At 43.7% G+C, this 22,739-nt stretch overlaps 2 protein-coding genes across 2 annotated transcripts; one reads left to right on the top strand and one right to left on the bottom strand.

Annotated features, from left to right (window-relative positions):
• Positions 1–10,546: 10,546 nt before the first annotated feature.
• On the top strand, positions 10,547–11,076 carry LOC111074360. The gene is made up of 2 exons (XM_022367107.2): positions 10,547–10,737; positions 10,802–11,076. The coding sequence occupies exons 1-2, from the start codon at positions 10,572–10,574 to the stop codon at positions 10,960–10,962; spliced, it is 327 nt and encodes a 108-aa protein (XP_022222799.2). The 5' UTR covers positions 10,547–10,571; the 3' UTR covers positions 10,963–11,076.
• Positions 11,077–17,870: 6,794 nt separating this feature from the next.
• On the bottom strand, positions 17,871–19,282 carry LOC111074350 (solute carrier family 25 member 40). Its single transcript, XM_022367096.2, has one exon. It carries the CDS (start codon positions 19,261–19,263, stop codon positions 17,944–17,946), a length of 1,320 nt encoding a protein of 439 aa, XP_022222788.2. The 5' UTR covers positions 19,264–19,282; the 3' UTR covers positions 17,871–17,943.
• Between the last annotated feature and the right edge of the window lie 3,457 nt (positions 19,283–22,739).

Genomic DNA, 22,739 nt, shown 5'->3' with positions numbered 1-22,739 from the left:
CATTACGTGTATGTGGCAGACTGTAATCAGCGCCTGACACACACACACATTGTGCTGTGCATTCTGTGGCTGAATTGAAGGTAGAAAAAGTAGCGAACGTGCATCAATTTGAATGCATAATACCAGGGAGCAGTCTCGGTCCCAGTGCCGACTGTGGCAATCAGTTACTCCCAAGATGGCATTAACTACAGCCAAATGCATATTGAACAGGATGTCGATGTGGGGAAGTAGAGAGAGGCACAGAGTCCTTCCATTCTTCCCTTAAATCAGCACCAGGCAACACAGCACTCGATATGAATGGCGAAAATCTTAAGCCGCGTACGTGAGCCACAACAACAGCAGAAGGAGCATCAGCACCAGCAGCAGGAAAAGATGGTGAAAAGGAGCAGAAGCAGGCAGCGAAAATTGGAAAGGAAATGCGCTGCTGTGCGGCATTGCTGTTGCCACTCCTCCCCAGTGTGCCGCTGCTTCTGGCTTCGACTCTGCCTCTGCCTTCGACTCTACCTCGCCAAACCATTGTGCCACTCGGTCTCTCCTTTTTTGCCTCTCTGAGTCTCTGACGCTGCTCATTCTCGGTGCCTTTCCATTAAAAGGGATTATTTATTTTATTTCGTTATGCGCGGCAAACAGCTTGTGTAAAGGATTTAAGCGTCTGCTGAATGTGGCAAGAGGCACGGCACACACACACACACACACACAGAAGCAAGGCAAGCAGCCCAATCCAATCCCCAAGCAACCAAATCCTCAGAGCCCTTCTCTTTCCATATAATGAAATACACAAAAACTTAAAACCAACAAACCAGCAAGGACACAACCAGGCAAAGGGATGAGCGAGAGGAGAGAGTACCAGTGGGCGAGAGTGCGAGTGCGAGTAATATTAAATTCGAGCCGCACTTGCACTTGTTAGAGCCGCTGTAAGATTATAATTCTGCTACACAGCGGCCAAGAGAACTATAAGGATATTTACAGATATCCTGGAACGATGGGCAAGAGCAGTGCAGACACAGGACCCCAGCCAGGACAATGCAGATAGGCGTTGGGGATAATAAAATATTATGCAACTGGGACTGGAAGTGGCACTGGCACTGGCAATGTGGAAAGTGGAAATGGGCACTGTGCTGAGGCTGCAGACAGGAAGCAGGCGCCAAAGCGGAAATGGAAAACTTGAATATAAAAGTGGACTGGGAAAGCCACGAATGTGCAAGTGTGTGTGTGTGTGAAAAGTTGATAGCCTCTGGAGAGTTCAACTGGCTGTGACCTAATAATTGTAGCTGGATTATTGGAAAAATTAGTAACAGACTGGGTAAAACTTTGAGAATAAACTACCTAAGGAACACTTCCTTTGCTTGCCGCTGAATCAACAGCATTTACAATGAGTTAAATAACTCAAAATAATGCCTTGAAAAATGCCAGCGACAGCAGCATTTCCTTTCCTCTTAAAGGATCAACAGAAATTCGCAGAAAAAATATTAATTAAAATGCTTATTTCACAAGTACAGTTCCGCTCTCGGATAACGCATTATAATTGCACTTTATTGTTCTTCACATAAGTATTTATAAGTGCGTATGAGTGTGTGAGTGCGTGTCCATGCGATTCGTGTGTGTGTGTGTGTTTGTAAGTATCTGTGTGATCCGCGGTTACGCGGAGACCCACGGTTAATGGACCACAATCCAAGCAGAAAATGAACTGCAATACGCAAGATGCTCTGTGTTTATGACCAAGACCCCTCCATGGAGGCTTTATAATTAATACCTGCTCGAATTGACAGAAAAAGAGAGAGAGAGAGAGAGATGTGGTGCAAAATATGTAGTGGGCGAAGTTTGCTGTGGGCTTGGAAAAGTGGCTTGGAGGGGTAGGATATTTTCCACTGGGAAAACTCAAGCGGAATACTCGTAATTGTAATGATAATGTGAAGCGAAGCGTTGCAGGCCATTAAACTTTTCGCACAAGACATATACACATACAACTGCATACACCTACCCGAATTAAACAATAAAATATTTAAAAATATTTCACAGACGTGAGCGTAAAAGTCTGCATTTTCTCTTTCATTTTTTTTTGCTCTCCCTCTCTTGTAGTTTCATCTTTTATTGGATTTTCCCTTGCGGAAGGTAGCTGGCACTCAGCGAAGAGACAAGAAACTAGAAAAATAGCAACTCAGCAATCAAATATATATATATATATATATATGTATATATATATATATATTTGCGATCAGCATCACTTGCATTAATCATATTATTTTGTCTTAATGACAATTAGATACTTTATTCGTTGTCCCTTCAGGCTGTACACTGCCATTAACTCCTATAAATGATCATCAATTTATCACAGTAAAAACCAATCTTAAAGTGTATTTAAAGCTTCGGCTCCTTCGCGATGTTGTTGGCTGCTGCTTTTCCCTTTATTTTATTATTCTTATTACAGTTTTTACTGTTATGAGAGGCAAGACAAAGGAACTCAAACCGAAACTTTAACTGGAATGGCAACAAGGAATGACTGAGTGAGTAAGTGGGTGGGGGAGTGGGTGGGAGGATGGTGTGGTTGTGGCAGGATGGGGTCGGGGTCTGCTGCTACTGCTGTGGCTGTTGCTGCTGCGGTTCTGCATGGCTGCAGCTCCTGTGGCTGCCACGTGAAGTGTGTGCCATGCTCGACTTCTCACCTGCTTGCCACAGCAATGGATGGCCAAGCAGCAGCCATAACATCATTGCGAAAAAGAAACCCAACGGATGGGTTCCTGGAAGAGCCAGGATTAAATGGCCAGCCACTCGGTCAGTGCTCTGGACTCTGTGTACTGTGGACTCTGGGACTCGGACTTACTCTTTATGGGACAGTCAACAGAAGAGTTGAGGTTGACTCTTTTTATGGAGCCGTAAGTAGTTATTATTGTGGGGCGGCAGTAAATGTTTATAGACAGCCTCTAATGGCCATCAAATGTGGTTAACTGGGTGTAAACTCAATGAATAATATTCAGGATATGAAAATAAATGTAAATAAAAGCGCTGGCACTCTTTAAGGATGCTCCTTCTCAATCATTCTGTTGAATATCTTTATCCAACCAAAAGAATTCACATCACATGGCATAAAAAGAGTTGAGAACTCTGCATACATCTCGTGCTATTTTTATACCCGTACGCTATTGATGCTGATCAAGAATATATATACTTTATGTGGTCGGAAAAAAATTACCACAAATCTAATATACCCCTTAACTCTTTTTTGAGTACTTGTATAAAAATAGCAAAATAGCACAAGAAGAAAATACCTGAAGACCACCAAGAAGTCAAGCAATGAAATGCAATGCAATAAACCAAAAAATTAAAATAAAAACCTCCACTGGAACAAGCAAAAAGCAGTTTAATTTTCAGAAATTTTCCTCCGCTCATCAGATCAGAGCAGAGCAGAGCGGGGAGTGTTCTGAATATATGTATTATAGGTATTATAGGTATTATAGGTAGATAATTTCACACTCTCTATGAGTTGTTTTAGAGCTTTTCTGTGCTGCTTTCTGAGGCATATGAGTGAAATACAGTCAGTGGATTACCTTCGAAGTCAGAAGTGTGGCGTTCTGCTGCTTTCAATTTGAAAGAAAATACAAAAATTCTACCAAAACATAAACTGACAAAAATCAATAGATTTTGCATGTGTTTTACTTGCATGGAAAAGTATTTCATCTAGTTAGCATTTACTTTTCTGTTCGTATCGTTTGATTTGAGGCTGGGCAATATTTCATTCTAACACTGATTTTTGACCAGCACGGAAGTTTTTATTTTTTTTAATTTCAATCGTTTAAAAATGTTTAAGTCTCTGACTGTTTCAAAACCAAATGAGCAGTAGGCTTACCAATTTCAATTCCCATCCACGTTCGGACGAAGTCACGCATCAGCCCGATCTGCTGCGGCTGCGCCCTATCCGGCACCTGCTTCACATCCACCCGCTGGCCAGCCAAAGAGGAATTTTCTGCCTCGCGTCGCAGGACTCAGCCGCCGTGGTCAGACCCTGGCTCGGCCAGTGCCCAACAAGAAGGCGTCGCCTCATCCTCAGGAATCGCCGAGTCCGGCGGTGCTGGGCAGCGCCAATCCCAGCACCAGTGGCAGTGGGGAGACCGGCGAACTGGTCGCTCAGATCGGTCTGGCACATGGCCAGCGCAGGGGGGAGAGGCACAACTCCAGCTTCGTGTACCTGACGGCAACGGATGCCAATGCCGAGGTACCCCGACGGAGGTACGATTCTTATTTACACAGAAGCACGAACAGTCGTGCCACCCATATCACCGACCTGACCAACGATGTTCTCATCAATCAGAATGCAAATCAGATGTCCGCTGCCGCGAGCTGGAGCGATCCTACCTGGGACCAAGGGGACGTGGAGGCGTTAAACGTTGGCACTATGACGGCTAGGCCCAACCGAAAAGAGCACAAAAGGAAAACGGCACCAATAAATATACATCTGAAAAGGAAGGTAGAGAAGCTGAGAATGCTGAACGAACAGATGCGAGCCGATATACGGGCCGTTATCAATCCGGCGGACCGCACTCAAGGAGATGTTGATGATGAGATGATGGTGGACTCCAGCGATAACTGGAGCAGCTCGTAATGTCCACCATCATTTCATCATCACCATCATTTCCTTCAGTGCGGTCCCCCTGATTGATCCGTGTGCAATGCCCCTCGTTACGTGGCCAAGATCCACGATTTAACCAGTGATCAATGTTAGAGTTTAATTGTTTATATATAAATTGTATGACAAAAAATCATATCTATATAAATTTTAATAGTATATACATATATGAATGTATTAAGTTTATTCAAGCATTTATTTAGGTACAGCAACTGCGTCTATGAGTATATGTAATATGTACGTGTGTGTGTGAAAGAAGGTAGAGGAGAGGGGATGATGGTAGAGGAGAGCAAAGATGGCCAAACGGGTAAAAAAAAACCAAATAAAAACCAGAAGGAACGTGTACCGGTACTCAAAAAAGAGTTCAGGGGTATATTAGATTTGTGGTAAAAGTGGATATGTGCAACGCAGCTACCATCATCCCCTCTCCACTACCTTCTTTCACACACACACATACATATTACATATACTCATAGACGCAGTTGCTGTACCTAAATAAATGCTTGAATAAACTTAATACATTCATATATGTATATACTATTAAAATTTATATAGATATGATTTTTTGTCATACAATTTATATATAAACAATTAAACTCTAACATTGATCACTGGTTAAATCGTGGATCTTGGCCACGTAACGAGGGGCATTGCACACGGATCAATCAGGGGGACCGCACTGAAGGAAATGATGGTGATGATGAAATGATGGTGGACATTACGAGCTGCTCCAGTTATCGCTGGAGTCCACCATCATCTCATCATCAACATCTCCTTGAGTGCGGTCCGCCGGGATTGATAACGGCCCGTATATCGGCTCGCATCTGTTCGTTCAGCATTCTCAGCTTCTCTACCTTCCTTTTCAGATGTATATTTATTGGTGCCGTTTTCCTTTTGTGCTCTTTTCGGTTGGGCCTAGCCGTCATAGTGCCAACGTTTAACGCCTCCACGTCCCCTTGGTCCCAGGTAGGATCGCTCCAGCTCGCGGCAGCGGACATCTGATTTGCATTCTGATTGATGAGAACATCGTTGGTCAGGTCGGTGATATGGGTGGCACGACTGTTCGTGCTTCTGTGTAAATAAGAATCGTACCTCCGTCGGGGTACCTCGGCATTGGCATCCGTTGCCGTCAGGTACACGAAGCTGGAGTTGTGCCTCTCCCCCCTGCGCTGGCCATGTGCCAGACCGATCTGAGCGACCAGTTCGCCGGTCTCCCCACTGCCACTGGTGCTGGGATTGGCGCTGCCCAGCACCGCCGGACTCGGCGATTCCTGAGGATGAGGCGACGCCTTCTTGTTGGGCACTGGCCGAGCCAGGGTCTGACCACGGCGGCTGAGTCCTGCGACGCGAGGCAGAAAATTCCTCTTTGGCTGGCCAGCGGGTGGATGTGAAGCAGGTGCCGGATAGGGCGCAGCCGCAGCAGATCGGGCTGATGCGTGACTTCGTCCGAACGTGGATGGGAATTGAAATTGGTAAGCCTACTGCTCATTTGGTTTTGAAACAGTCAGAGACTTAAACATTTTTAAACGATTGAAATTAAAAAAAATAAAAACTTCCGTGCTGGTCAAAAATCAGTGTTAGAATGAAATATTGCCCAGCCTCAAATCAAACGATACGAACAGAAAAGTAAATGCTAACTAGATGAAATACTTTTCAATGCAAGTAAAACACATGCAAAATCTATTGATTTTTGTCAGTTTATGTTTTGGTAGAATTTTTGTATTTTCTTTTAAATTGAAAGCAGCAGAACGCCACACTTCTGACTTCGAAGTCTCAGCAACTTCTGATAGATACGCCTGAAGGTAATCCACTGACTGTATTTCACTCATATGCCTCAGAAAGCAGCACAGAAAAGCTCTAAAACAACTCATAGAGAGTGTGAAATTATCTACCTATAATACCTATAATACCTATAATACATATATTCAGAACACTCCCCGCTCTGCTCTGCTCTGATCTGATGAGCGGAGGAAAATTTCTGAAAATTAAACTGCTTTTTGCTTGTTCCAGTGAAGGCTTTTATTTTATTTTTTTGGTTTATTGGATTGCATTTCATTTCTTGGCGACTTCTTGGCGGTCTTCAGGTATTTTCTTCTTGTGCTATTTTGCTATTTTTATACAAGTACTCAAAAAAGAGTTAAGGGGTATATTAGATTTGTGGTAAAAGTGGATGTGTGCAACGCAGAGAAAGAAAAAACGTTTCCGACCCCATAAAGTATATGTATATATTCTTGATCAGCATCAATAGCCGAGTCGATATAGCCATGTCTGTCTGTCTGTCCGTCTTGTTGAGCGCCTAGATCTATAAGACTATAAAAGCTAGGGCAACCAAATTTGGTTTCCAGACTCATGTGATATCACACTGTTACACTGTTCTCGCTCGCAAACTCTGCAGGAGCGGAGGAGATGTAGAATCTAAATGGTACATGTACAATCTACATGTTAGATGTAGAATATACATTGTATATGTATATGTAGATATTAGATAATGTAGATCTTAAATTCTAAAACATCATATGCTCAAAAATGTATATACTGACTGAGTACGGGTATAAGTAGAGTCGCGTCCCCAGAAGCGACTCACACGTTCCTTCTCGTTTAATATAGTTATAGCACAGGGAATCCACCCACACGCGTCCCTTCCCCTGTTGACCAGACCACAGAAGCGCATCAAAAAGGTGCCAACGCAAAGACAAAACCATAAAAATTAATTATGTTTTTTGTTGTGCAGCAAAGCAAAAGAGAAATGTGTGCAGGAGCAAGAGGAAACTGCTGGAAAAACGAAGGGAAAATAAAGAAAGAAGAGCAGGAAAAATTGAGCAACAAGAGGGAAAAATAGTGTAGGAATAAGCTAAGCGAAGAAAAGACAAGCTCGGGGACAACAGTGAAGTGAAGTTGAGACCGACCGATGCATGAGGAAATTGTGTTGAACTTGCCAAGCGTTTATTGTATAAATTTCCAGCATTCTCTTCCTCCACACACACAGAGAGATGCACTCTCCAGAGACAGAGAGAGAAAAAGAGACAGAGAGGGAGATAGAGAGACATGCCATCACAGGGACAGAGAACCATGCGGCAGCCATGGCATCCATCCCGCATGGCCCTTTGGCAGGGGGGCACGGGCAAAACGCAGCTGGTGGTTGCCGCTTCCGGCTAACTCATGCATTTTTCACCAGCAACCAACAGCAGCAACAGCAACAGCAACAGCATCCAAGAGCAACAGTGTTGCACTGAAAAAACCATCAACATCCACAAGTTGAGGCACAAACAATGGCGCGAAGGAATGACAACAGCTTTATGGTTAATTGCCAGCGACAGGCAGCCGCCACTCTCAGCTGGTAGCTCCATGGGGAATGCCTCTCTAAACTTAAAGTCATTTGCCCTGACTGTATCCATATGTAAGTCAAGGAAATAAAATAATTTACCCATTCTTTGATCTGATTTGAAGCTGCCAATCCTGGCAGACGGGCTGTCAATGCCACATCTCCATTGAACCGAGTGAACCGAATGTTAATGAAGCCCGACAGTTAGGTGGCAACACACTTCACACTCTGTTTCTCCCGTGTGCCACAGGCCACTGGTCGGTCTGTTTCTGGCAGCTGAAATACCAGTCCCAAGTTTACCAGCTGCCAATACTGTTAATTAAGCGCCAGGGCAGTGTTTAATTGAGTTTTAAATGCGCAGACAACTAATTAACATGAAGCCAAAAAGCCAAGGCCGAATTTCTGCAGACGTCAGTGTCAACGACACCAAATGGAACGAGCATTGAATATTATTCAAATGAGCCATGAATAACTGCTGTGCTGGGCTGTCCCCTTTAAAAAGGATTTTCAAATGGCTTTTGGCCTCGAGATATTTTCCGCCAGCAAACCGCCACCAGATCAGGCATCAAATAAACAACAAAGGATACTCGTATACCCCAAGGGGCATGCCAAACATTTTTTTTCTTTGTAAATTGTTTATTGAAAAATTGCTTAGCCCACCCCTCCCATCAAAATCGATTGCCGAGATGTCGATGCAAAATGACTGCAGGACCAAAGCAGGAACAAAAAATAAAGAAAATCCCTCTGAAATTTGAGAGGGGAGGCAGCAGAAGATACGTATATCTATGGCCTAGTGCGGTGCTGAAAAATCCATTAGCTTGAATTGATTTTTCGGTTTGCTTTTCAATCAAATTAAATCCGTGCGCCTGCTGCCGATTCCGCTGCCTGGTGCTAGTGCTGGTGGCTGGAAAAATGTTGACGACCCATTTGACCATCAATCATGATCCGGCAGAGTCTTTTGTGTGGCTGGCAACATATCCGTAAAATGGAATGAAACAAAATAAATCATTTAAATTAATGCCAAATTGGACAATGCATAATATGCCGAACAATCGAGGGAGAGCGGTGAAAAAAAGAGGGAGCGCGCGATAAAAAATCGTGAAAATGTATACAATGCATATACATATTTGACAGCCTTTCAATATCACTGTGCAACAATATTTTTATACACCTAAAAAACACGCAGCGACAGACACGCACTTAAAGGCATGAAAAAAGCTTTTAAAATGAAAATTTACATTGAATCATTTTCGAAAAGAGGAAAAATCCCCGTTGAGAGTGAACTAACTAAATAACAGGCTGCGAAAAGGAAATCTGCGCATATTGGTCATTAATAAAAGTTTCCGTTTTTTTTTTCCATATCAATACAAAAAGCAAATATTGATAAACAAAAAATGAATACAGCTTACGGTTTCAAAGTGGGGATGTGGCCAGAGCACTGCGATGGGGCGGGGAAACACTGAAAAGAGACGAGCGGCAAAGAGAAAAATATATAAATAAATAAAGCGTGTGTGAAAAGGCAACAATAAAGCACGGGGCCCAGGGACCCGAGAGACGCGAGAGAGATCCAGAGATGACAGCGTGATATGGAGAAGTATCGTAATGGATATCGCGTCAATTAATATAAAAGGTGTGTCCTTGTAGATGAACAATCGAGAGATTGCAGAAGGGAAGGGATATCACTGCGCCAGTGATGGAGTATTGGATATTGAAGTAATAAATAGCCAGAAATTCATTACCATCCTTGGAAAGATTACTGAAGGGGATTGATACCCTTGCCAAAGTGACCTCTGTAGCAGATAATCAAGCCATTTAAATCATGATATTCACATTCCCATCTCTAGCATTTCATTTTCCATATCAGCGCATCCTTCACTCATTGTACAATAAATGCGGCCACGATTTCAAGTCAATTGCATCGTTATTTATCAGTCAGCAAAAGTGTACGAGGTTGCTGTAGCCGGAATCTGTGTGTGTATCTATATGGTGTCTGACAACAGCAGCAGCAGCAATGTCAGAACATTGTCCTTTTTGAAGCGTTGCACAATGGAGTGCTGTGGCATGGCCCTGCTCTTAGGCACGTTATGAAAAGTGCCACAACAAATGAAATTTGCAATTGCATGTGTCGCTGCTTGTTGCTCTTTGTGTTCATTCACACACTGCCCTACAAAACAAGGGGATATGCGACTGTACAGTGAGAATGAGTAAAAGCCCAACGGAAATGAATGCTTTGTTACTTTGTTTAAAAGCGATTACGTTGGCTGAAGTATCATCAATTATTGGAGAGTGTGCAAAAAAAGGCTATCCTATCCCAGCCCTTTCTAAGTGGCTGCTCATTTGATTTATTTTTATGCGATTTTAGTGGGCAACTGCACTTTAGTGGCCAGCAATTTCCGTTGTTCATTAAGGCGGCATTGTGCAACAAACAAACGAGTTGGCTTTGCGGTTTGCCCCTTTTATGGCCATGATTATGGCCGCTTCTGTTGTGTGTGAAAGCGTGGAAATTGTGGCATTTAATTGTGAAAAAAAGAGCTGAACCAATGAATTAAATGCGGCAGTAATGAGATCTTTAAGCAGAAAATTTCATTTATTGCAGTTTCTTGGTTTAGTTCCAAAAGAATTTTCAAGATGACGAGTCCATTTCTCCTTGCAGCAGGCATTTTATCGATTGTTTTGGCAAATGTTTCCGCAGAGCCACGAACTAAACGCCCCAATTGGATTGCAACTGGAACTGTGGATGCTGCCCCTTCTCAAGATAACTATAATTCCAATTGTACAGCTGATTCGCCTATGAGTAAGCGCACAAACAACATTATTCTTTTTTAAAGACTGAAAATCCCCGAAAAAATCCCACTTAGATTGCCGAGAACAAGAGCTGGAAAAAATGGTGCTGCAGCTTTTGAAATCAACCAAAAAACCTCCTGCGAACACTCCCGTCAAAGATTGGTTTGGTGGAATATGGAATTCGATACGCAATGCCCTAGGGGATTTTATAACTAAATTACCGAAATATGATTAAAGATATTAATCAATCATTTCAAGTTGGCAAGTGGCAATCCATTGGCAGATCTGTCCCTATTTCTTTTGTTTCTATATTATATAGAGAATATATAGAAATCCATTTTGGCCACCACCTTTGACTTTTATTAAGAATTAACAACATTTTTGCATTAAAAGTGTGCCTCGTGTGCGCTTGATGTAATTAAAGCTGATGGGTCGTATGAGTGATGTGGCATGAAATTTATCTGCATAACTCATACGTCATGTTGGATGGCATGCAAAAAGGATACAGCTGAGAGTAGTGTCTCTTCGCTGTCTCTGTTTCTGTCAGTTAGCTTGTCTCTTTGGGAGTCTCCCTCACTCTCTCTCTCTCTCTCTCTCTCTCCCTCTGTATGTGTTTCTGTGCAGCAGCTGGAGCTTAATGATTTTTACGCTTCTGTTGCACTTAAGTTGCAGTTTTTGCTCTATTTTTTGGCCTGTGCGAAGCGTTAATGGCGACAACATCCGCCAGAGAGACAGGGCAGGGCAAACACTCTGGCACACACATGCTCATTTGGCTGGCGGGCAACAAATTCCAAGTCATTAGTCGTAGTCTCCAGCTCCACTCTGCCCTAGCACTCGGGGGAAGAAAAAAAACAGTGAAAACTAAATTACAAGGGCTGCAAAAAAGATTAGAGGGTACGAGTGTTGACAAGTTTTGCCCCAGGACACAGTACTTTCCATTCTGGATTGTAATTTAAACTTGAGTCCGTTGAAATGTATTATTTATAGCGAAGAATGTAACTAAACCCAGGTAGAAATATGTTTAAAAATAAGCTATAAGCTACCTAGTGCTGACACGCTGTACAGTGCTCAACATATTTTATGAGACAGACTGACTCCGGCCCTGATGCCATAGCTCCCTCTCTACCTGTCTCACTCTCTCTGCCTCCATTGCTCTCCATTGCCTGTTCATGTCAGTACATTGGTGGGGTTTGGGTCCGGTTCCGTGGCATGGCTCCGAAAGCTGACTGTCAGCAGACATTGCCTGCCATTGCCAGAGCCATGTCCATGCTGGTGTCGCCGTTCCCTGTCATTGCCCATCAGCGTCATCATGTTGTCTCCCAGTCACCTTCGTCTTTGGTGTGTGTGTGTTGGTGGTGATGTACCCATGTTCCCTGTTGTCAAGGTAAACGATATGAGATTAAGCCACAAAACACAGAACCAGAACCAGAAGCGGGAGCGCGAGTGCCACCTTCTACCGCGTATGTGGCATGTGGCATGTAGCGTTTACGGAAGTAAAGTTACAATTAAAATGAGCAAGCGAAATTAATATCAGCTTAATGACGTATTCTCCTTACAACAATGACAATGAAATATTTTTCAAAGCCGCTTACATAATTATGCACCGACTTTGAGCAATACTGATGGTTATTATCATGAATTATAATCAGCTTACCGCATTTTTGGCAGCTTATACAATTTCATCTAATTAGGGGGAGTGGATTTTCAGCGTTTGATTCCACGTAAAGCTTCAACATCAGAGTTGGGAAAATGTGAAAATGGGAATCATTTGATAGATTTATTATTCAATTACCACAATTAGATTGTTGGCAAAACGGAGCCAAAGTTTATGCATTATTCTAATGGCAATCTGGGAATATTTATTCTCATCAGCATTCTCTGATCTTAATTTGATTAATTTCCGCATTCTGACATAATGAAGCAACTTGTTCTGTTCATAAAGGAAGTTCAACCACTCTGCTTCCTGTCAGACTCATTTGCATATGAGGAGGTGATATCAAAATAAAAATTTAACAATTCTCTCCACATCCCGGCAGTCTCTTATGCAAATTGAACAGACACTGCCAAACCGCAGCAAAGTTTTTAATGAGCCCCAAAAAAAAAAAAGAAAAAAACCAAAAGGTAAAACTCAAAAGTTTTTTGTTCCTGTGCCCTCCAAACACACGCCAACTCCACTCTGTTCCTGATATAATATGATATGCTAGGACCCTTGTTCGTTTCTGTTGAAAAATCTGTTGAATATGCAAATTTGCACTTAAACGATTGCCAGACGACCATTTCTGCCAATTTCCATGGCAAAAGTTTCTTTCTTGCTTTGCTCTTGTCTCTCACTCTTAAATAAATTTAATAATTTATCACATTATTTAAAGCTTAAAGCTGCTTTCAGATTTGTTTACCCCTGACCTGCCCTCACATGCCCGCTGGCTGCCAGTTTACAGTACAGTCTTTGTCTTGTTTAAATATACATATGTATGTATATATTTCTGTGTACATAATAAACGATATTTTTGTTGGTACGTACACATGCATCTAGAAAATGTTAAACATCATCTTCTCAGGTTGATGAGAGAGGGAGAGAAAGGCGAAGTACTTTTCCTAATAGTTGTAGTGCTAACGAAGAAAGAAAAGGGAAGGGAAGGACATGGCACATTAGTTTGGCTACACTTCATGGCAATTTGTCATGTAGTATTAGAGAACGGAATTCCTAACATTTCCCTAATATACATAGATGACTTGGCATTACAATTCAATTCATTCCACTTACAACTAAAACACTTTTAGGGCATTTAAAATTCTGCTCAAAGGTCGGCATAGCCCTTCAGCCTTCCCTTCCAGGTTGTTTTAGTGCCATTTGTGCGTTATTTTTATAAAGTTACCTCATGAATTATTCATAAACGAAGCAGACGTAGCGTAAAGTAAGACAAGCAGCAACAAAAACAACAACAACAAAAAGAAGAAAAAAAAATGGGAAAAAATCGTTAAGTTTTTCTTCTTGCTAGGAAAAACACTCGAGATGGAAGGACAAGTTTCCCGGAGCAAAACCTTTACCAAATACGAAAATCAGATTAAATTATGGCAAAGTTTCTAATTGGTTTGTTATTAAGACAGCGATTACCATAAATTACAATTGAAATGCTGCAAAACAGGGAAATGGGCAGAGCATTCTGCTCTGTTCTGTTTTGTTCCAGAACAAATGGCTAAGCAAATTGACTCTTGGCCTGAAATGAACAATGAACAGAAAAAGAGAGAGATGGAGAGCTCTTGGCTCATGTTTAATGCACTTGACAGTGGCAGACCGCCGGTCGCTGCTAAAGAGACCTTCAAGGAAACCCCCCGAAAGTTATGACTTTTACGCCCCATTATCGCTTAAATAATTTAGTCGGCCAAGAGAAAGGAAAATAATACGAAAAAAAAGGGAAAATTGCTAGAAAAAAAGAATGAAGAAAATTACTAGCATAAATTGTGGTCTTCCCAGAGAGTGGAAAAAGAGTGAAAAGAGTGAGGGGAAAAGGCCTGCATTTATAAAGAGCCAAATTAACCGCAATAAGATTTTTGGAAAAGCGGTCAGTAGAAAATGGCCCACAATGATTACAATTAACTGTTTTCAGCATGTGAAATCTGAATAATCAAGTGGCAAAAAACAAATCCCTGTGGAAAGGATAAAGCGAACGCCAACGCGCCGAACACCAACCAACCCGTGGCAAACAAGGTAAACATTATTTTTTCATCCTGTCAATTTTGCCTGTATTTTTTAATTAAAAATCCTGCGTGTTCCCCGGTACAGGTACAGTGCAAACACCAACCACACCACCAGCCAGCAGCTCCAATGCAAAAGGGTTCGCTAATTAAAAAAATAAAATTTTCTTTCCTTCGACCTTTAAAGATGCTGGTGGAAGCGCCCGCCCCCGGTTCCTTTCGCCTTAACATCTAAGGCATGGGCTGGATGGATTCCTGTGATGCATGGCCATGAAGTGTGAAAAATTTGGACTCATTTTTAAATAGACGTGGGCTGGCCCGCTCTACCATTATTTCATTTTTGTAGTCTGCAGAGTGTTTGACTCTCGAAAAGGAAAAGCAAGGCAGGGCACCTTCTGCCATTTATTTGGCTCTTTTCTAGAAATTAATTAAACACTCGCAAGAGGTGGGGGGTTGGGGGTGTGGCAAGGTCAGACGCAAGGCGAGGCGCGTGGAAATTGTTTCCTTTTTCATGCACTGGAAGTGGAAGTGCCAACAATTAGAAGCCATCAAAAGGACCCCGGACGGACGCCGCCCAAAACGGATGTTTGGCCAAGCAGCAAAAGAAGAAAAAAAAAATAAAAACAAACAGAAACAGAAACTGAAATAGAAATAGAAAATTCGTGGGAAATGTTAACTAACTGAAGCCTGGAAGGCTTTCCGGTTGGTTTCCCATTGAAAGTCATAGGATTGCGCGTTTTAATAAAGTTTCAGCCAGCCAAAACTCTGCGCATAAAATTAAACAATTAAGCAAATTATTTGTGAAAACTTCAAAAGGGGAATGCAGTTGATGCCAAAGGGGTTGCTGCTGCGCGTTGGTTGGTCAAAAGAAAAACGGATAGCAAGTTGAGACATATTTATTGTGTCTTTAAGCCAGAGCCAAAGGGGCAAGCAGCAAGGACTATTTACAGCTGCTTAGACGCTGTGATTTGATTAGTCAATTAACAGTTCATTAGTTGTCAATCGGGGATGGACTCGAAGCGAGTCAATGCCTTAATGTCTTCACACTTTGTCACCCAATAATCCAATCTTAAATCATTTTCCCCCACTGCGCTCCACACAGTTCGTGTATAAATCGAATATCCATTCGCACGGCCACGCCCACACAATGTCCAGTGGCTGAAGCGTACAAAAAAAAAAACATGGCCAGAATGAGATAGACCATGGGCCATAAATAAAGATCCCCGACCCGGCCCTCCTGGTGCTGTTGCTGCTGCTGCTGTACGAGTGTTGGGTTGTATTCTCGTGTATTTTTAATGCCACAATTAAATGCAAATACAATACAGCAAGAGAGGGGGGAGGGAATGAAACTCTGCTCTGGTTCTGAGTCCTGCCTGGGCGCTCGACTGACAACGGGCCCAATGTTGAAGGATGGCCGAGGGACAGCTGAAGGACAACCAGAAAGGACGGTAGGATGAATGGACGGACGGACGGACTCTTCCTATCAACAGCTTTTTTCCTGTCTGTTTTTTCTACACTTTTTTTTCTTTCCTTCTTGTTTCTGGCAGGGAAAAATATTTTTGATGCTGACAACAAAAAAGTACAGCACGAAGCAAGCAACAGCCGGCAGAAAATATATAGACAAGAGCCACGCCCACTTAACCGACACCAGGAACCCTAGCGCTACAGCAACAACTACAACAGTGGGGTAAAGTAACTGGGAAAGGGAAAAACAATGAGAAGAGGACTATGGAGAGGTCCTTGTGTGTGTGTGTGTGTGTGTGTGTGTATGGTTAAGTGAAAAATTCCCCGAAGCGCACCGGCAGAGAAAAACACAAATGAGATATTCACTTAAATTTAATTTCAATTATTTTTATGAAAGCATATTTTAATTCTCTTTATTGCCAATTTTCGTTGAGCAGCAGAACAAGAGCATAACAACAAGAAGACCAATAAAGGAAATACATACAAAAGGAGAAAGGGGGAAATAAAATGTTAAACATTAAATGCTGCCCCCTTCGCCCAGGGTGGCCTCTTCTTGTGCTTGTGGGATATACCACCAGGCGGATGTTAAAGTATTTTTTAATAATAATAATAATGTGATTTTCATGGAAAACAACTGCACAAAAAGACAGCGCAGAAAAAGTACTTGCCACGAAATTAGTATGCTTTTTGTGAATTGCTTAATGGGAAGCCATTAAAAGTTCATTTGCTTCAAATGATTCGGGGAATCATACTGCTCTGAATCGGAAATGAGCATATGATGAATTATGGCAGACAGAAGAGAGATCTGTGCCGTGGGCATCAGTGGGCATTCAATTAATTAAACAGACAGCCACAAAAGTGGCCACACACTTTCATTGCTAGTTCTCTAGCTGTCAAATATTCAATATAAATATATAGTACCCTCTGTTACGCTTTCAATCTCTGTGAAAGTCACTGTCCAGCGTGTCCCGCACTCATCACTGGCTGGGGAAATTCCTCATCTTTTTTTTTTGTTGTTGTTCGGTTGAGCAAAAGAAAATAAAAGGAGGAAATAACAAAATATATATTTTTCTTATTATTTTGTTCTCTTTTTTATTGTGCAGCCTGTTTTGGTATTTTGTGCTTGGCTATGCTTTGTGTACTCTGTCTCTCCCCTCATTCTATGTTTGCTCTTTAATAAAAACAAAAGAGAATAATGAAAAAATGCTATGAAATATTCGCTTGGACAGTTTTTTGCTGCCGAATTATTTGGGAAATTGCTTTTGGGGGAGAGAACTGCTGAAACTGAAATGCAATTAAGTTTTCCTGTGGCTAGGGGCAAACAAAAATACCCCTTAATTACTGCTGCTTAGTTTTGATAATATTTCTCGATTGTGATTTATATATATCCCCCGTATCCCGTATATCCCCACTCAATCATAGAATTTTCGGTCACTCGGGTGAGCGCACCAATTGCATTTGCAGTGCCTGGAAAGTGCGGGGGGAAAACTGTAGCGAAACGTGACCGGGCAAACAATTGAATGCCTCGCACACACAAAGTGTTTCGCGATTCGATTATACGAGTAGCTAAGGGAAAAACTTCAAGTGGAAAATGCATTTGAAGGGGGCGTAAAGCAAAGCCTCGAGATGTGTGGAAAAAAGTTTTCAATTTTTAAGGGATTCATTCCGTTGTACCTACCACCACTTTGTTTCGTCTTCGCACTCGTTCTTTGGGAATTTCATTTAATTTCCTTGGCACTCGCTTAAATTGCAGTTAATGCAAATGAATGAATATTCCATTAAAAGTCAACGAAGGAGAATCAGCAGCAGCGGCAGCGGCAGCAGGAAGCAACAGGCCACAGGATCCCTTGGATTCTGGGAGTCTTTAGGCTGTGAAAATGCAAATTGATTTTCCACCCCTCCGCCTCCCCGCGACTGATTGACGTAACACGTAAAGCGTCACGCAACTTAATTGGGATATTGAATTCCGCCTTGGTATTGGGTTTACATAAAATATGCGGCGTTTATTTACAAAGGGGACTGGGGGACCCACTGCCATGGAGACGACGCTCCACTCCTACTCTATGTCGTCCTCCTCCACCAGCTTGGCTGTGGGGTTTTTCAGCAGCAGAGCCTCGTTGTGCTGCCGCACATTGTAGTAGAAGAAGAAGGACTTGCTGTACTCGAACGTGGATATCATGATGGCACAGGCGGGCGCCACCTTGAACAGCCTGGGCCCGTAGCCTGCGAAGAGTCCGGACAAGCCCTGCGTGCGGTAGATGGAGATCAGCCAGCTGAAGGTGGATCGCTTGTGCAGATCCTTCGCTGGGGAATCCGTGAAGATTACACGCTCCCCAAACTCGATCTGTTCGTGGGTCTTCACCACATCGAAGGGCGTGGTGACCAGCGCAGCCACCGAACCCGCCAGCACACCCGACACGAAGCTCAGACCGAAGGAGGGCTGAGTACTGCTGCCAAAACGCCGCTTCGTGTGCTCGTAGATGGGCCAATAGATGCCCGAGAAGGGCACATCTCTGAGTATTGTCGGTGGCAGTCCTCGCCACAGTCCCCAGATGCCCTGCAGTGCGAGCACATTCCTCACGAAGCTCAACATCTGGGCATAGGACATGGGCTGGGCCTGCATCTTGGTGCGCACCAGCTCGATGGGACTGACCACAGTCACGGCACAGATCCTCGCCGTCACACCAGAAAGCATGGGCACCACCACAGGCAATGGCAGTTCTCCCGGCTTGAAGGAGGACATCGTTTCCAGCTCGCTGGTCTGCTCCTTGAAGTACTGCTCATAGATGTTGATATACCTGGCCTTGAACTGCTCGTAGGCCACAAAGTAGATGATGGTCGAGGGCAGTGCCGATACCAGCGTGGGTCCCAGGCCCGACCACAGCGCACTTAGTCCCTCGTTCCGACTGATCTTGAGCAGGGCGTCCAAGGAGTTGGTGAACAGCGGCTTGGGCGGCTGCTGCGGCCCATCGGGGCGGTAGGGCAGAAGGTGATCCATCAGGCCGTTGCAATAGAAGAAACACTTGCCCGTGGGCGACTGCTGCGTCTGCATGCGCGTCTTAATCACGTCCAGTGGCGTCATGAACAGGGCCGTGATCATGGCACCCGTGCAGGCGGAGACCACCTGCTGCAGCGGTCGAATGCGAAAGCGTGGATCGTTCAGCAGCTTCTTGGGCTTTGCGACTTCCTTCCTTTGGGTGTGCTCTTTGTTGGACGCCATGTCGCCGCCACCATTACTGCTGCTGCCATCACTGCCATTGCTGCCGCCGGACTTCCTTTGTGGTCGAGTGGCACGTGGTCCACGGCTCAGATTGACCCCGGGATCAGCGGTAGAAGCGGCCTCTGGACTGCCCGCGGCTTTTTCTTCCGTCGACATCTCAGAGACTAGAAAGCGCTTCCTTCAGTTTGAGTGCCAAATGTCATTGGAAATTTGAAGGAAAATGCAAATGTCATTGGTTGTTAGTGCTGACAGACGCTACTCTGGTTTCAAAACGTGCTAACCAACACTGCTGCATGGGTGGCAACTCTATAATCAAGGCTCCCTCACTAATTTCGTATGATTGTAAATTCCATTTGTTGGAAAGCCCCCCTCCCCACAACTTATTTATACAAATACGAAACGAACATTCAGTCGTTTGCTTAATTTCCTCTTCCTTCCTTCCAAGCCGCCAGCGACTGACTGCTCGAAGCAATTAAAATACTTTTGTGCCAAAGTAAAGCAACAACAAAAAGAAAAAAGGCGACGCGTCCGTTCCATTCCGTTCCGGAATTGTTGTCGCTTCTGGCTTTATTTTATTTTTGGCAAATTAACATGCAGTGTACTCACCCGCTTCGCTCTGTGCTGATGGCGCGCGCTGTTGGCGCCAGTTGTGTTCATTATGGCAGCATCGGGGGATCTGTATGCTCCTCTCAGAGGAGTTCGAAGTCATCCTGGGCCACACAACAACTGCAACTGTGTCAAAGGTTGAGTGCTTTGACACAAGAGGAGGGTTCCTGTTCGTTGGTTCAGTCGTTCGGTCGTTTCTGGTTTATGTGGGTGGCGGACTACGTACAATTCAAAACATGTTGACTGCTGGCGGCAAAAATAATTGACAACAAAATGGTGTCTGTACTCGTATCTGCATATGTGTGTCTGTGTATCTGTGTATCTCTGTGTGTGTGTGTGTGTGACTGACACATGTTCCACAATCTGTCGTCACTTTATTAACACAGAAAGAAATGCTGCAACATGGGGGAAAAACTCTCAATACAAACAGATTGATAGATAAATGGATGGATGGATGGATGGATGGTTGGATGGTTGGCAAACCCCTTGAAGCTTTCAATTATTCAGATTTCTTTCACTAATTGGTCCGTGGCAAAGGTGCTTGATTCATAACGATTAGCTCTAAAGCGGTTTGTAGATTAGTTTAAATTCAATTTTGGTTTTCATTTTGGTAAATATTTTTGCATGTTAAATTGTTTTCAATTCGTACACGGCCTGCAGACAAGGCCAAGTGGAATACAAGCAAAACAACCGAGAGTGGATCTGCTCCATACCCAGGGCCAGGCCTGGCCAGGCCAGGCAACGTTGTAGCGCTTCTGCTTAACATGAGAAAACACTTGCCTGAAGAAGGCAGGAGGCAGCGGAGCTGCCAGAATGTAGCCCTGATATGATTACGACGTAGTCTGACGGCAGGCAGAAGTTTTCTGCAAAGCCATGAACCAAAGAGAAAAAAACAACAGAAAACACAGTAATCTATTTGAAGTAGCCGAAGATAAAGATACACTGGCAGTGGGATTATTTCAATTGAAATTGTGGGCTGAAAGATATGGAAAGATGTGTACATCAGAGAGGTACTTGTGAGGATTGTTCTCAGCTCCTAACGATTGCATTTCAACTGCAAATAGATGGCCTTTTTATATGCTCATTTAAGGCTTGAAGTCTCCTACTTTATTGCCCTGGAAACAGCTGTCAAATCTCACATAATAACCCCTTAAAAGGGTATCCTAACATAAAATCCCCTAAAACTGTTTGCAAGTGCAAAACAGAAGGTAAAGTCTTGAGCGAAATATGCCATGACAACAACATGCACATGACATACTAACTAGCGAACGCTTTGCATCACCTTCACGTTCACCTCCGTCTCCGCCCACGCCCCCCTGCCTTAGGTTTAGCTGGCATCTCATTCCGTTGAGCAGAGCACCCCGCACCCGAATCGACTGCGTGACAACGTTACCGTCATCACATCACATGCAGACATTGTCTTACAGTTATGACTGGCGTTGCTATTTGGAATTCGACACGTAGTCATGGGTCCTGGAGGCACGTAGGGCTGGTGTGATCCGGCGCGGTGTGGACGAGTTACGAGGTACGATGGCTTATCGGGGTCGCAGGAGCATGGAGCCATGTGCTGGGTGTCGATTTTGACACGTTCCCAGTGGGTGTGAGTGTGTGTGTGGGTGTCTGTGTGGGTGTCTATGTGTGTGTGTGTGTGCGTGGGAGCTGGTAATTGTGGTGTAAAACTGTAGAATAACAGCACTTAGCTGGTTGCTAATATGAGCACGTGTTTTCCTTTGTTGCACAACAGAGAGTGAAGCAGAGAGAGAGATAGAGGCAGAGAGAGAGAGAGAGAGAGCGGCGGCAGAGCATCCTTCGAGATTGATTCAATATAAAATAAACTCCCCAAACCAAAGTCTCGAACCGCATTCAATTTCTGATTAAAATGCTTGGATAATTGGAAATTTCTGCTGTTAATCGACTTTGGCGTGAAATGGTTTCTAAATGGAAATTAGAGCCAAGCATTCGCTCAGGGCTGGGCTGTCCTGTCTGCCTCTGCAGCAGTAGCAGCAGCAGCTGCTCAAATTATAATCAGCTTATGTCAATGCAGTTTCCATTAATTTCCCAACTCATGTGCATATTTTTATTTAATTAAAATAATCGAAAGTAAATTGCAGCGCCCAAAGATTGTTGACAATCGCCCACGCAAAAACGAAAAGGAATGGAGACAGCGGCGGGTCGGTAGAAAGCAATTGAAAGGCAAAGTCCTTGGGTAGGGATTCAACCCACACGCACACACAGCCATATGGCATATGACAAGGAAAATTCACAGAAACAGACGCAGACACAGCCACGGTAAAAAGTCACAAAGAGCGTGTGGGCGCAGGGCGTAGGGCGTAGGGCGTGGCAAGACAAGGCGAAAATGTGGCACGCGGCATTCACCGCACAATTCCATTACGTAAAGCAAACATCAGATGGCGTTGGTTGCGTTGCATGATTGGGTTTGCTACCGCTACTGCTCTCCCTCCATCTCTCCATCTTCCATGGATATTCTTGCTCCCATTGATGCTGCTGATGCTGCTGCTGATGCTGCTGCTGCTGTTCCACTGCCACTCCTTGTGGCTGCCTTTTTCCCCCTTTCTTCAGTTGAGGCGTGGCGCGAGTAAAAGCAACATATTGAATATTGATGCGCATCGATTTCGACTTGAAAGGGACAAAAGTTCACCCACACATACGAGCGAACTCATGCTCTTTGTTTATAATAAAAACATTTTGCAATTTCTTGCTGCGTGCCACTGCAAAGGCAGCAGCAACACTATGCAACACACACACAGCCACACACACAAGTTGTGAAAGTTAAAATAAATATTTGCAAATTAAAGAAAATATTACAGAAGTCAACTCAAATAGTATCTGTGTGTGTTTGCTTCAATTAAACTTTCATAACTCGATTCCCATCGAATATTCGAGACAGTCGGAGAGTGTAGTAGAGTGCACTCAGCCCTGTCTGTGCCGCCCGCTCTCTGTGTGGCAGTGGTGACGCCTGGGAAACCATTTGTGGAACGCTCGACGAGCATTTAAAACAATTGGTG

Source organism: Drosophila obscura, unplaced genomic scaffold (assembly GCF_018151105.1).
Source record: "Drosophila obscura isolate BZ-5 IFL unplaced genomic scaffold, ASM1815110v1 contig_4, whole genome shotgun sequence".
NCBI lineage: Eukaryota > Metazoa > Arthropoda > Insecta > Diptera > Drosophilidae > Drosophila > Drosophila obscura.
Note: the sequence above shows the minus strand (reverse complement) of the source record. Positions and strands in the feature narration are given on the sequence as shown.